Below are 15,329 nucleotides of genomic sequence, written 5' to 3'. Positions count from 1 at the left end.
TCTTCACTTTTTTCCTAACCAGTTTAACTTCTTTCCATCTTGTATTGCTTTGTATCTGCTATCCACGTCCACTTGCTTTGTATATGTTTTTATTTTATTTTTAATGACATTTTTCTAAATTAGTTACATTTTCTCTCTTGTCATTCCACTGCGTATTTCTCCCGTCTTTCCACAATTAGCTTCCAGTTTTCCTCTGAGTCCTTTCCTGTCTGCCACTTGTCTTGTTTTATTCTGGTTTCAACACCTTTTGCTTCTCTTTAATTTATTTGCTTGACACTCTCCCACACCATATTTTTCCATCATCCAACTTTTCAACCCTTCCATCTTAACATCTTCTTACCTTTTCCATAAAGCTCCTCTCTGTGGTCTGCCACACTGATTCAGACACCTACTCGGTGCCCAACTCATTCTCTCCCCTATTTCAAACCCTCCATACTACTCAACATCCACTCTTAACATGTCTCCGCTCTTCACTCCCATCTTTGTGCTGTATCGCCTTCTCACTCTTCCTTCCCTTCGTAACATGCCCCTCCTCTTTACTTACCCGCCCTGTGTTCCTAACTCCTCCCCTTTTCCCACCACTTTACGCGCGGAGCCCGTTTCCCCTCTTCACAACTTTTCGTGGATCTCTTTTCTCCTCTCTAATGGGATTAACGAATTGCAGCTGTGCCTTTGTCCTCTCCTAATCATTAAACGCTGCAACAAAGGAAGAGATTGCTACCTTCCTGGCGAGGAGCTAGGGCGAACAATCCTGCCCGTTGTTCAGAAGAAATAATATGTTGTCAGTGGCTGTGAATGAAAATCATAATTTATTTTTGCTTTGAGTGCCTGAGTCCCTGTAATGGCGGGTTCTCGCACCTTCCTTCCCGACAGGCGTTTATCTCCTTTATGTTCTTGGTAGACCTCCTGGGCTAGCGTAACTTTTCAACGCGACGCCAGATAAAAAGATCGTTAATAAGAACACAGGAGAACAGGTTGCGGATTCCGAAGTACCAGGCTTCTTTGACAGGAAACTCACCTGCTTACAAGAGGAAATTTCCCAACGGCTTGTTGCTCACCGCCTGATTATCTGATGGAGGGTGAATGCCGCTTGGGAGACTACAAGAGTTTTGTTGTCTGCGTTTGTGAAGCATTTGTATTAAGACCGCGTAGTCGAGGCCCGCGTACCAAATACCATGCAGTGGTATGTTCAACGTGCTGTCAAAGTTATCTTGTGATTTTCAACGTGCTATCAAAGTCATGTTGTGACTAGCATTTGAGTCCTCTTTCTTGGATAAAGAGGAGAACAGGCATAATAATAATAATCCACATTTGTAAAGCACGAACAATCACCCGTAAGTGCCTCTAGGCGCTGGGGGCCGTCGGGAAGATTAAGCAAGCTATTGCACAGAGTCACATGGTGCTGGGCTAACCTTCCGCCGGAGCCGGGGATTGAACAGTGATCCCCAGATTCCTGCGTCAGTCGCCTGGCTGCTGCGCCACACCAAAACTCCCCCCGCCCCTTTCCCCCACCCCCTCCCCACTATTTCTCTGATCTGACACAGACCCAAGAAGAGTTGGAAATTAGTGCCGGTCTGGAATAGCTCATTCTAGACCGACTCTTTTAGCCAATTGGAAGCCGTTACCTTGAGTTCATTTTTTACATTCCACATATTTCCATTGGTAGTAGCAAAAGTGCTGTTGGCTAAAAGCCAGGCTTAGACGCCCTGGCACTTGTCACATATATCTTCAGGGCGCCACGTTGCTACTGAGATCTCCAGACATATTCAGTCGTTGGGTGAATGCGTGCACTGCCTTCATTTTAGGTAATTTTTTTTAATAGCTTACCAATACTTTATTGTCAATTTACTTTTCCAAGATAATCGTGCTGCTTCTAAACATGTCTGCCATCTTGGAATGGTAAAACAATGAGAAAGCATGTCAAAAACATTAAAAGATGGCTACCTGCGGGTGTACAAGCGTTTTCAAAGCAACACCTTAGCCATTCTTGTTGGTTTTTCAGTTTAGTAGTGTGAGTTGTTAATAGCCGCTTCCTTTTTGTCACTCTTTTGAATCTGTGATCCTAACTTTATGCAATTTCATGGTAGAAAAGCAGATTTTAGTGTATTGCCATTTCCCATACTTTTTTTTAATGTACTGTGTGTGTAAAGGAAAAAGTGCTTCAAATTGGGGTTCAGAAGTGTTTCTTAAATGCAGCACTCATGTGAAAGGTACATCTTTAAGCTGTGGGTTTAAAAGATCCCTTGGAGGTGAATGAGGGTTCCTGTTGCTGATCCCTAAATTGTATATAACAGACTCCTGAAGGAAACAGGGGCGTGTCAACCTCCGCCCCTCTTCTCCTCCCCCACCCCCTCCAAGCCACATTAAACTCCCATTCCAATATGGCTCCGGAGCTGTTTAGCATTCTCCAGCCCTGCACAGAGCGGTATGCAGATTAGCGCCATTACTAAGAAAAGTGACTTTGAGCCTCCTGTGATTAGACGCCGCTACTAATAATAAACACTGATCAGCCCTCGCCACCCCGGTGAGATGCCGCAGTGCAGCCGCCATTCCCCGCTGTGCACTCGTATTTATTGCAGGATTGGGGCCATGTCTTGGGCATTGTCCCCTCTAGCTTTTGTTCAGAACCCATGAATTTGCCTGCTTCTCATTTCCAATACACACACAGATCTGACCTCACTCTTGGCATCGGAGCAGGCCTGGTACTAGACGCGGTGACGTGTTTCTCTCCCCAGGGCGCGTTGGAGTTCCAACACATTATATTTCAGCTGTAAAGCTGAATGTCTCCATTATCTCCCAGCGCTTTGAGACCCTCACGGGTGAGTAGCGCGCTTAATAAAACGTTGATTGATTGATTGATTGTAACCCTTTAGCTAGTCTAGGCCTATCCTGGAGATAATTTCCCTCTACAGCTCTTTGATTATTAAATAATCCCTCCTTGCAGAAATACTGTCCTTCGCAATCCTTCTTGGTTTGCATTATTTCCCTCCTCTTCGTAGCAGACTTTGTTCTTTCCTGGTTCTTGGTCATCAAAAGTCCTAGCTAGCTGCCTATTTACTGCTTGTATTGTTACCGGTCCATTCTGCTGACGTCCGACGGCACTTCATTCGTTCACTATTTTCACTGACAATGTCTCTTTCGACGAAAACCGCCTGCTTCCTTTTATCAGTGTCACTCTCTTGTTGAAGACTGACTTTCTTTTGCTGTTTCTTCTGCCACATTACATTTTGGTAAAGATGGACCCCAAGGCAGTTCCTTCAGACTTCACTATTGCAAACCTTTTTGTCCCTCCACTATCCATTTCAATCCAAACATATCCACCACTCAAGTTACTTTCATATTTTCACTATAGTAATTCACCACTAATCCTTCATGGGTTCTGGAGTAGCGTGCTACTTGCCGAAAAATCACTTTGATGCCTCGTCAGGGGTAGTAAGCGCTATATAAATGCAATTACAGTACAATATATTTTTATTGACAAAGGCTTTGTTAGTTGGAGATAGAGAAGCACAGCTCTTATTTTTGTCAATTTTGTTGATTTTTGTCTGTTTACCCTTTCAGTATCCTGCTCTCTGTATTCTGTATGTTCACAAGACTGACATTGTAATTACACGAGTGAAATCTCAAAAAAATAATGTATTTTGCATAGCACAAAATTAGGGAATTGTCTCCCATTGTATTTTTCCTAAAATTCAGAAACTTTTCACCCTGGACTAGTTCATGTGGAAAATAACTTGCGGAAGCGGTATGACTGCTGCCAAGAGAGGTCTTGTGATCAAATCCGCTTCTTTCCTGGTTATAACCCTACCGTGAAAATTTCACCGATGATACCAACTAAGTACATTTTGTATAAAGATGCAAAAACAATTCTCAATTTTCCAATCTTTTTGCTGCGGGGCTCATCCCGCTCCCCACCTTTTGGGCAATTTGCTCATATAATGTTAATAAATATTATGGAGTCAATAGTATTAGGAGTTGCTATTGTGACATACAACCTTTTTAATAACTGACTTTCCTCTCATCAGACTGAGAGGGAAGCATTTTGGGTAGGTTAGGAGGTCTGTCTAAAAATGAACTTCAGGTCTTCATTTGTACTAATACTTTTACCCAGTACTATGCAGTATCTCCTTAACATAAGATAGTTAGTTTGCAGCCCACACACCTGGACTTAATTTATTTCTGATGCCACTTTGTCATTGATGCTGTTTGTTCTTCGTTCTTCTCTTCAGTAACTCTTCTTTCTTTTTTTCAACCCCTAGATTTTAACGGCTTTGGAGAAGGACGAGTCCGCCCGGAGGCAGCGACTGAGGAGTAAACTTGAGCAGGTCATCGACACAATGGCGCTAAGCAGTTGAAGTACCAGCTCTGCCCCTTGGACGGATTTTATTTCTAGCAGTGCATAACTGAGAGAGGACAGCGGGCGATCGGCACAGCCGCAGTATACTCTGCATCCCATGGATCGACTGGACCGCCGCACTCCGACCCGCCTTCAATGGAGTTCATCTCACCTGGGCCTCCAAAACAAATGGGAAAGAAACAAACAAAAGACCTAGTCGGACATTTCAAGGAGTGGCATAGGGGACATTTTGCTGAACAAATAGTTGCTAAGATCTCAAATGGAATGCAAAAAACAGAACCACCACCAAGAATGTCAGCGGTGCAACTGGAAGTGTGTGCATTGCAGCAGGGCTGGTTTTCCCCCGTACTCGTGTGACATCACAGCTCACATGACGAAGGCCGGCTGAGACTGCACTGACTTCTAGGATTGTTTTTTTTATTTTTTCCTTTCCTTTCCCTCCCACCCCCCAGTCTCTTCGATTGCCCATGCTCTCTCTGGCCTCCTGCCACTAGTGTTACTGCTATATTTGCACAATTTACATAAAAATAGAAGTTTTTAAGAAAAATCAAAAAATGAACTTTAACAGGAAAAAAAGAGGACAGGAGAACAAAATGATTAATTTTGAAACAATGAAGCGAACAAACAGAATTCCCACTGTTGGAAAAAAAAAGACAAAGTTCCCGAAGTTTTTGCTATTTCATTGAACGTGTCCTGTGCCATGTTTTATTTGAATGTCGTTTAGTGGAGAAAAAAAGAACAAATGATTTTTGTTAGGAAAAATATGCTATTATTTAAATGTTACATGCCTTGCGGCATAAGGGTTACAAGCAAAAACAAAGGAGCTTTTGCAGCATAGGAATGGATAACTGCCTGCTAGACCCCCGAGATGCAAGCGGGGAGACTGAACTAGTTTATGACAAAGTAGCAATTTTTATTTTACATTTTCCATTCCTTTTCAAGAGGGGTACATCGTGGATGAAGGCAGCTGCCCCAGCCCCACTTCGCATACAGTGCCTCCTCTTGATTTCAAATATGAATTATGGTACAGAGGGGAGAGATCCCACAATGCTTTGCACAGCTAGGCACCTACAGTGAAGGGGGTTGGAGGGTCCCATCCTTACAGCAGCAATACAGAAATGGTCCCGGACAGCTCTGGTGTCGCTTGAGATTCTACCAGAGTTCTCAAAAAAGGTTACCTTAATGGCATGGACGTATATTCTCAAGGCTTTTTACCTGGTTTTTAAGTCTTAGACATACACATTTGAAGATAGTTTTCTTCAATTTATTTCCCCCAAATAAGGGTTCATTTTATATTTTTTTTAATGTCCTCTGCTGATCCCTTTAGCAGCAATTTTAAATTTTAAGTAATTCCGAAAGGAACACGCAGGACACTCTATTTTGGACTTTAAACATGGCCGCCGTGTTAACACCATTTTTTATCATACGTTTAATTCCCATTTTGAAGTGTTGGAGTTTAAAAAATATTGACCTACAAGGTCAGTGCCACCGTAGGGCAAATAATGCAGGGCTATACACAGGGGTTAAGTCCTCGTTGGTACTCCACGGTGTAACCTGGGCCTAACTCAACCAGGTCTTCAGGTGTGCCAAAAAACATTCAGTTGGTGGGTGTAGGTGTAAAGCAGAATGGTGACCAAACAAATGATTATATAAGTGGGGAGAATGGGCTACTCAAGGTGCAAAACTGCTTTTTATGTTCTTCTTCTATTGTTGGTTCGCGAGGGTTTACGATGTACTATGTTGTCCACTCTTTTCCTTCCGTCCTTCGAGTTAGAAGAAAAGTTGCCCTGTTTCAAGGCATTCACATCTAAGAAAGCTAGTATAATTTGCCCATTATTATATTAGAAATTGGTTCCCAAATGTAGCTGACCTGCCTGCGTTGGTTTGAAGGAAACAGATCGCTATGGATGTATTTCTCACCGAAGAGTTTAAAAGAGTCCGATTATTTTTCTCTTAATTGCGAATTTTAAAGAACATTTAATGGCGCTGAACTTTTTTTTACCGAGGTGTTCATTTACAACTAGAGAGAACAACAAAGAACCAAGAGATCCAAGCCGGATGAGTCCTGGCCATATGTTAATGATTCCATTAACCTCAATGGAGCTCCACTCTGTAGTTGTTAGCCTCAAAATCTGGCGCGGGTGGGGACTTAGATCTGTGTTTTACACTTAGTTTAAATGTCATGAAGAAAACAGAACTGGGAACCACATAACATACATAAACGATGGCGGAGGTTGAAGCTCTAAAGTTGAGTTATGCAAACATAGCAAGTTCCCCCTAAAATAATGTAACACTAAATGGAAAATTAAAGCCAAGTCTTATAATTTGGCAGCCATATGCATTATGAGGTTTAAGTTCAGCCTAGATTTTTGTAAAGGCATGATACTATAATGAATACATCCCTTATCTTAATTTTAAATACATTTTAGAAAATGTTCAAGTATGTTACATTTACAAATCATTTAAAAATCTATAATGTCATCATGGATCCTGGGCCATTCCCTTGATCCTACTGTGTCTCAATGTCCCTACCAAGAGCTATTTTTCACAGAGTGTAAACACTACATAACAAGGGAACAAATATGTTTCCATAATTACATTTCCAAGCTCTGAAGACCTCCACGAGCCACTCTGCTTTCTGCCTTATAGTGGACTTGTTAGTTTTCGGGACCCTAATGAGATGTCTTGTTAATCCAGAAGAAAATATTGACATCTTATCACAGTAAAAATAATTCTGATAACTTATTAAAAGGATCATCAGTGGTGGCATCTGTGCGCCCTTTCAAGCTGGTTGCAATTTTGCCTTAAATCGGTGGCAGAATCAAAACTACCAAAATGACACCTATATTACATATGAAATGGCCTCACAGATGTGCGTTCCTTGGTAGCTCTTGTACGCATTGCTAGATTTTTACTACAAGGTTTAATTCTTCACACTTGTCAGAGGGTGTGGATGCCAACACTTTTTTTTTAGTTGTAGCGTAGTGAAGCAAACGTTGTCCCCATGACCGTACCAACAGCAAAGGGTAGTCTTATCCTGACAAGCTTCAGTCTGATTTTAATACCAAAGCACATCTTGTAGGCAGATGAGTGTTCCCTCCATTAACCCTTGAAAGGCACAAAAGGTTGGTCTGAGCTCAGATAAATGCAGTACTTTGTAAACTGAAAGAAAGTAGAAATGCCATATATATTCACAAGCCCTGCCCACACTTGTGCACTGTTTGGCATCAGTTCATTCTTATTGAAGTTGTTCATTAACAAAGTAGCCTATAGAAAGGTGCCAAATACGTGTAGGGCGTATCACTCATGTGAGGGCTGTTTCCAGTTGTGTATTATAAAGAGCTCCACATAGAATGAGTTACGCTTTCGCCCCCGTTCCAGCTCTGTTTAATGTAATCCTTGATGGCTTTTCCTCCACTGGGTTTTAGGGGTACGGGGAGGCGAACTGAATTGAGGGCTTTCTGACAGGTGCTGACGTTTTCTGCTGAATGTGAAAATTGGGAGATTTCTTGAAAGGCCATTGCCTCTGAAAGGGTATTAGCATGGGTACAAGGCAGTTGCACATCTGGCCTATTAAAAAATGGGGGATTTCCCAAGTGGTCAGTGTAACATTACAGACTCTTTCAAAACCCTTATTGCTTTTGAAATACACAAGCCCGTAAAGGAATCTCTACAGAACAGTCCATGTGTACACCTGTGGAGGATGCAACCAGTCCATTGCCCTGTTCTGAATTTCTACATTAATTGGACACAAGCGTTTAAGCAAAAAACTAAAAAAAGTTTAATTGGTAGCTTTGCTGTTCCACAAGCAAAAAAGTTGAGTGGGAAATGTTAGTGGTTATTTAGCCTTTCCTATTCTGTACTAAATTAGATTAAATCGGGATCTTTGCCTTACAGCTAGGGCCTTGTTAAAGGGCAGCATCCTGCTTTGACAAGTGGTCATGTTTATAAGGGGCACAGATTTTTGTCCTTTTCCCGGAGAGGTGGTGTGCTAGCTCAGTAGGTTAATGCTCCTGTGGCAGACCTGTGAGGTCACAGATTCTTCAAATCCAGAATGGCTGGCTCAGTCTTTCATCCACCCAGTGCCAATAAAATGAGCCCCATTAACACCTTTTTCAAAAGCTTTGAGGCTTCCTTTAGAGCTGGATGAGAGATTGGGTATTTTAATTGTCCCCAGCTCAAACCGGATAACCTTGGTTAATTCAAGTTGGCGTTACCCCAAAAAGAGCATCAAGCATGCTGGTAAAATCTGCAGAGATGTATTGCTCAATTTCCCTGCACTTATTTAATAAGAAGAAAACCCGGTGGAAATCTTTTTTAACTTGTGTAACAAGCACTTGGGTCAGACACCACTGTTCTGGCTATCACTTTGCGAGCAGCGGTTGTTGAGTGTCCTATCCTCTTGCACAAGGGCGTGATTTGGAGTGTGGTATTTTCACAACTAAATTTTGACAATGTAGATCCAGTCAAAGGTAAAAGATAATTTTATACCCTGGGGTGTGGCCATCATTAGTGCAGTGACTCTGAGGTGTGAGGGGCCTACTGCATCACATTTAGGGCTCTTTATAATACGCAACTGGGGACCAGATGATTTTTGCTATGCCGCGGTGTACATCAGAGCAAAATCTATTCATTTATGCAAAATTATAAGCATTATCACAAAACCATGGCTACACGTTATAGTGTTGCATTGAGCCTAGTTTGGCTACTTCGCCAGGCAACTGTTCAAAAATTCATAATAAAATTACGTACTTGTATAAGAACATTTATAAAAAAGGAGCTTTTCGGTCAGCCCTCTTCATGTATTATCAAAGTGTCATTTACCTTTCCCCTCCATCCCCCACAGCATAAAGCATGGGTTATTGGGTCAGCCCACTTCACCCATTGGCTCTCTTCATTTTAAGTGAATGCATTTTGCTTGTGTGCCCACCCAAAGAATGCAGTCTACTTGAGTGCCAGGGTTGGTGGACCAATCTCTGCCTTCATGTTTGTTTTTATTTTATATTTGTTTTATTTATTTTTTTATGGGTATTTTTTATTTATTTCTTCATATATATGCACAACACCTATGTAAGGCTGCAACTTTTTTGATTTTTTTTCTTACTTTTGATGCCTACTGCATAGGTTTGCAAAAGGAAAACTGTGGACTTCCCCAGAATAGACCGGTTCCTTGCCAATTCTGATTTAAATTGTCACCATGGCTCCTTAAATTGAGGGATGGGGAAATGATAAACTCCCCTCTCGCCCAACCCACATATATTTGTGTAAGCCAGGTCAGAACCACCCCCACCCTTCCCCTAAGATATGTATTCATGGTTTTCATGGTGTATTTTTGGAGAAATTGTGTTCTTTGGTTTTGAAGCAAAGATATTAACACAACTCCATGATAGATGCCAGATTTTGGTAGTGCAGATTCAAAGTCATTTGTTAGAAGCAGTGTGATCTTGAGTAGGGGTGGGCGTAACTCTTCTAATTCAGCGTAATCATGCAGAATTACCGAAGAATTCCGCAAGAAGAATAATTCTGTGTTTAATGCAATTTCTTTGCGCAAAAATCCCCCTTGCGTCCAAAATGGACAGAAGGATGCATTCTGCACTAAGAAATAGTGCTAAATGGAATAGAACATGAATAGCAAGCATGAGTATCTCTTGCTATAGGATTTTCCCCCAACTTACTTCCAGCATTAGCCCTCTTGTCTTAGCACAAAATGCACCCTTGTGTCCAAAATGGAAGCAAGGATGAAGTTTGTGCTAAGGAATAGTGCTGAGTGCAGCAGACCACAAATAGTGAGCGCGAGCGACCGCTCGCTGAATGTGCTGTTCTGGTACGGTGTTCCCCCTAAATCATTCCTAATTGCGCAAACAGGATTAATCATATTAGTATCAAAGAGTAACGCAGAATTGCCAAAATTAGTTCAGCGTAATTGAAATTCCAACCAGGCCTAATTTTGAGCAAATTTCTTACTCATTACGTCTCCTGTTAAGAAGTTGGAATTGTGTGGCAGCCAACCAACTTCGAAATGGTGTAATATTTGAAGAGATTAGTGAAATTGTATACATTTCCTCTGGGAATTAATTTTCATTTTAGGTGTGTTCTTCTTGTGCATAATACACCCATTTACCTGCCTAAATTTTTTTTCTCCATAAAAGTGCACTTTTTAAAAAAAAATTTTAAGAACACCTCAATTACCCCTAAATAGAGGATAAGCCAGAGTATGTTGATCCTTTGAACTTGAAGCATTAGGCCTTGTTTTAAGTGGAAAAATGATGGGTTATCACTAACCTCTTATGTCAATTATAGCCTATCCTGCCTGACCAGAATAGTATGTTTGGCAATCATGAACTTGATTACATTTTTGAAAGGGGTAACAGAACGTAACTGCTATGTTTAAATAAGTTTAGAAATATTTCAGCATTGGCAATGTAATAAAATAATTGTGAGGAGGGCCCGATTTTAATTTTTTCACTGGGGAGGTGCAGCAATTCAAAGTTTGAAGACCACTGTCCTAGAACAAGCACATTTAGTCATCTGCCTACTTAGGCTGTACATTTGGCTTTTCCTTGCCACTGAGGGTTATTACACAGCACTAATGCTTCTAGCTTCTTCGCACACCTGCATTGCTGCCCACTGCCATTACTGTGAATGTCCTAAGCCCCATACCCACCCTTGGCAGTGCCACTTATGACTCGTAATGATTCTTGGCATTTCAGCCCCTTCACCTCGGTCTGCTTTACCCCCTTGGTTGCAGGCGTCCATTTCAGAAAAAAAACTAGGTGTTGCTGGGTGGCACAAAGACAAGACAATCTTGGTCTGCTGGGAGGAGGGTCATAGTTAGACATTTCAGTCTACACTTAGCAGGGTAAGATTTTAGCGGGAAAAAATAACAGAAACCCTACTTTTGTTGGCCACACACATTTCACTAAAAACATGTCACAAAGGCAGCGTTGATACCTGTTTGAGAGGTGAATGCCAAAGCTACGAACACCGGAGGGAAGATTGTTCTGCCGGTGCCCAACACTTCATCCATGTGTACGTTGCCATCCGCTTTTTCTTTCTGTATCAAGACGAAATGTAATGCTAAAGGCGTCTCCTGCCCAAGACGTTTTCTATGTCGATGCCTTGCCGTAAGGGCAGAGAGACCGGAGGCGGCTGGGCAGGATGGAGGAGGTTGTACTGAAATTAGTTCCTTTTTCTTTCGACGTATCAAAGACATGTCACAAGTTACAAGAAGGTAGAGAACAGTAACCGAGTAAGTCAAAGAGTGCTGAGACGTTCCTTCTGTGATTGTTTCAAACTTGAAGCATCGGCGCCAGTTTGGCCGTTCTGCGATCAATTGTGTAAATATCCTGCTATTTCCTATTTTAATGTTCCTCAGATTTAGTACTTGTAAATAAAAGAAAAAAACACAAACTGCGCATCAGGAAGAGATTAAACATTTTTGCTAAATAATGCCTGCCTGTCCTGTTGTCTGACTTTTTTTTAAACTCTGAGATTTGTTTGACCAAGTCAAAATGTTGGGTCCCACTGTCATATTAGTGTGTGCTTAATGGCCGGTGGGTGACCCCCGCCCGCCTTCCTGAGTCGATCATCTGGCAGGAAGTCTTCTCTGCTGCATGAGGTTGACTTAGTGCTGCAAGTCTGCGTCCCTCCTCAAGGCGGCCATTTTATCAGCGAGTCCGCGCCCTCCCCGAGACCGCCATGTTGTAGCCGTTCATTGTTTTCTCAAGATCACCATATCATTAGACTGCCACACACTATGAAATTAAATATGAAACACTATTACTAGGCATTTTGGGGGGAGCGGATACTCTGGCCCACGTATCTGTCCAACCTGGTGTAATGGTTCTGGAACACTGCATTGTTGGGTTCAACATACATATTGGCTCAACATCATGTTCAGAGGTCTAGAAGACGCCATTCTGGAGAGACATTGTGGTAGGTACCTAGCGGGTGGTCTGCACTCGCCCACAATTCAACACCACCATACAATGAAGGCGTATTCAGAGCAGCTGAAGAGTGCATTTAACTCCCATCCAACCATCATGACACGTTGTAGGCAACGGAACCAGGGGAGCGTGCCCACATGCCTCTCAGCCCGCGTCCACAATCCACCACTGCGCCACACAATGCAAGGGTGGAGCATCCTGTTCAAGCAGGGAAAAAATAAACCAAAGGTCTTGATTGAGAAAGAACCCATAGGCTTCTCTTGCATAAGACCCACTGGTTTAAGTCTTTTGTTTAAAGAATAATGTGTAATAGCTTTTAGACTGCACAAAGAGAGAGTGAATGTGCTCTTTGTTAAGGTGTCTTTCCAGGCCGCTAGGATGAATTGTTTGACAGGCGTTCTTGGCAATTATGTGCCGAGTTCTGTCAATTGTGTGATCAGCTGTATGACCAGAGCTGCTGGTACAGAGTTAGCAAGTTTTCTGCTTAAATAAATCCATAGTACACCGCAGCAGGAATATCATGCATCCATGGTCAGCTGTGTGTGGTCAGATGTGCAAGCCTAGTTTTGTAAAATGTAGAGTTCTTTCCGATTGATGCTTCTACCTGTAGATTTCTCACTTCTTGAATCTCCTATAGGTGCCACACTAAATCAGGATAAGTTGAATTGGCTCTCCTTTGTGATAGGTGGTGCCACCGTTGCAATTTTGCTCCAGTACCCTCCCCAGACAGGGCATTAAGATGAGATATATATATATATATATATATATATATATATTCGCCACATCAGCTGAAGCAGCCGCCTCAGCCCTGGATTTGAATGACGAAAGAACAGACCCAAAGTTAAGTGCTTAATCGAGGTGTTTATACTTTTCCAGCAAGCCTGCCGCCGCCATTATGCGTTTCGCCTCTTACAAAGCTTGATCACATGGCGAGTTGCTGAGAGCCAATACCGATATTTCAAGTGTAAATGTGCGCGCAATTTTTCAAAATGGGTAACAACATGGAAAAAATACTATATTCACATGTTACATCAAAATGCATTTTCGCAATACAATGTTAGATGCACATACGACCAAATTATAAAATATATAAATACGTATTTAAATATTTTTAAAAAACCTCTGGTATTATTTCTGTATAAATACAGTTAAACCAATGAGTGGGGATGATAAAATCAAGCATCCACTTAGTTAATACGATTTTTTGGTCTCACTGCTAATTTCACATCCACGAATGTACAGTGAACATTGTAAACAATAAAGCCCAAGTGGGCTAAGACCATGAGAAAAATGCCGTCATTTCTGGTTGTTCTCTTATTATCGGCAGACAGTAAAGTGCAAAATTTAATTTTTCAAAAGTGCTAGTGCAAGTGCTTATTTAAAATCAACACAACTATTAGTCAACAATAGAGCTGATGGTATATCCCCCAGATAACGCTCCGGGGTTGCCCTCTTTACTGTAAAGCTCTCTAAATACACATGTGAGGGGAAACCGGCACATAAATATTAAGAATCAAATTCATCAAGTACAAACAAATACCATACTAAAAGTGCAAACTAGCAATTGAAATTCCCTATTTCCTGAAACCAGAAACAACTCATCAGTATAATATGCTGTTGTGAATCCAATTGTGGGATGTTCCTGACTACATTATACCAAGGTTATTGATATATCCTTGCATTGTTGTAAACACTACAGGAAAATCCAAGTAGCATCCACGCAAATGAGGACCATAAAGTAGCAAATCGTGAACAATTTACAAACAAGTATATAGATCCTCTGTTGCATTCAGCCCCTGAGGTTGCTTACTGTCTAGTTCCAAGATGTATCTCGTTTCAAGAAGGCGAAGCCTCGCATCTCGATTTCCACCTCTTTTCATTGGCCAAACTGAATCAATTACAAAATAAGACAGATGCATGGGATTGGAACTATGCTCATGCTCAAAGTGCCTAGCCACAGGGTAGGCCTGATCTTTGTTATTTATAGCTCTAATGTGCTGGAGCACACGCTTGTGGACCGGCAGGCGAGTACTACCCACATACCTGAGTCCACAAGTGCACTCCAGCACATAGACCGCATAGTCTGTTTTACAATTCAGGTGCTTAGTAATTTCTCTAGGTGTTTGTGAGAATGGGACAACATATTTCGTCCTGTTGACCCCGTGTTTACACGCCTTACATTGTGAACATTTCCTAAAGCCGCTGCCTAGGGCCTTCCAAGTGGTCGAAATTTGTGGTTCCAAGGTGTTCTTGACCAATGATTTGGCCATGGATATTGATTTCCTGAATGTGAGTGATTTGTTCAACACCTTATTACCAATAATTGGATCCCCCAATATGAGGTTCCAATTCTGATTGAATATTTTTCTAATGGCAGAATGTTGCCGGCTGTACGTTACAATCATGCGAGGTCTGATTACTTCCCCAGCCGGGGTTGCATCCACCTCCTTGGTTTTAGGTATAAGTGCATTTTCTCGGGATATAAGCTGTGTTCTTCTCTGAGCAGCCTCAATTATGCCCTTGGAATATCCCCTAGCAAGGAATCTACACTTACTTGCCTCCTGTGCCAACTCGCATTCCTCATCACTGCTGCAAATCTGCCTGATACGCAACATCTCCCCATAGGGGATGCTCCGTATCAGGTGGCGAGGATGGTGACTAGCTGCATGCAGGATGGTATTGCACGCAGTGGGCTTTCTAAATAGTTTAGTTTGTATGCGGTTGTTTTCAACATAGATTTCCATGTCTAGAAAACTGACAGTCCTTGCATGAATGCATGATGTAAATTGTAGATTTAAGCTGTTAACATTCAAACTGTTGACAAACTGAATTGCTGCCTCCTCCGTCCCTCTCCAAACAAAAAATAAATCCTCTATATATCTGAGGTAGGTGACCACATGCTGCTCCATGATTGTACGCAGATCCCCCGCCAGGACCTGTTCCTCCCACAGCCCCATGTGTAAACATGCGTAACTGGGGGAGAAACAAGCCCCCATGGCGACACCCCTTACTTGTTGATAGATTGG

The 15,329-nt window shown here is 42.0% G+C and overlaps 1 protein-coding gene across 3 annotated transcripts in view; it reads left to right on the top strand.

The window, feature by feature from the left end:
• The window catches only part of PLXNA1 (plexin A1), a 569,446-nt gene extending 557,640 nt beyond the window's left edge, over positions 1-11,806 (top strand). For all 3 annotated transcript variants that reach the window (XM_086939278.1, XM_086939276.1, XM_086939277.1), the window contains one exon: positions 4,260-11,806. In XM_086939278.1, coding sequence (XP_086795404.1) covers positions 4,260-4,355 — 96 coding nt within the window. In that variant the 3' untranslated portion in view covers positions 4,356-11,806. The remainder of the gene's footprint in view (positions 1-4,259) is intronic.
• Positions 11,807-15,329: the final 3,523 nt, after the last annotated feature.

Source organism: Lissotriton vulgaris, chromosome 9 (genome assembly GCF_964263255.1).
Source record: "Lissotriton vulgaris chromosome 9, aLisVul1.2, whole genome shotgun sequence".
Lineage (NCBI taxonomy): Eukaryota > Metazoa > Chordata > Amphibia > Caudata > Salamandridae > Lissotriton > Lissotriton vulgaris.
The sequence above is the reverse complement of the archived record's forward strand: the minus strand, read 5'-3'. Positions and strand labels throughout refer to the sequence as shown.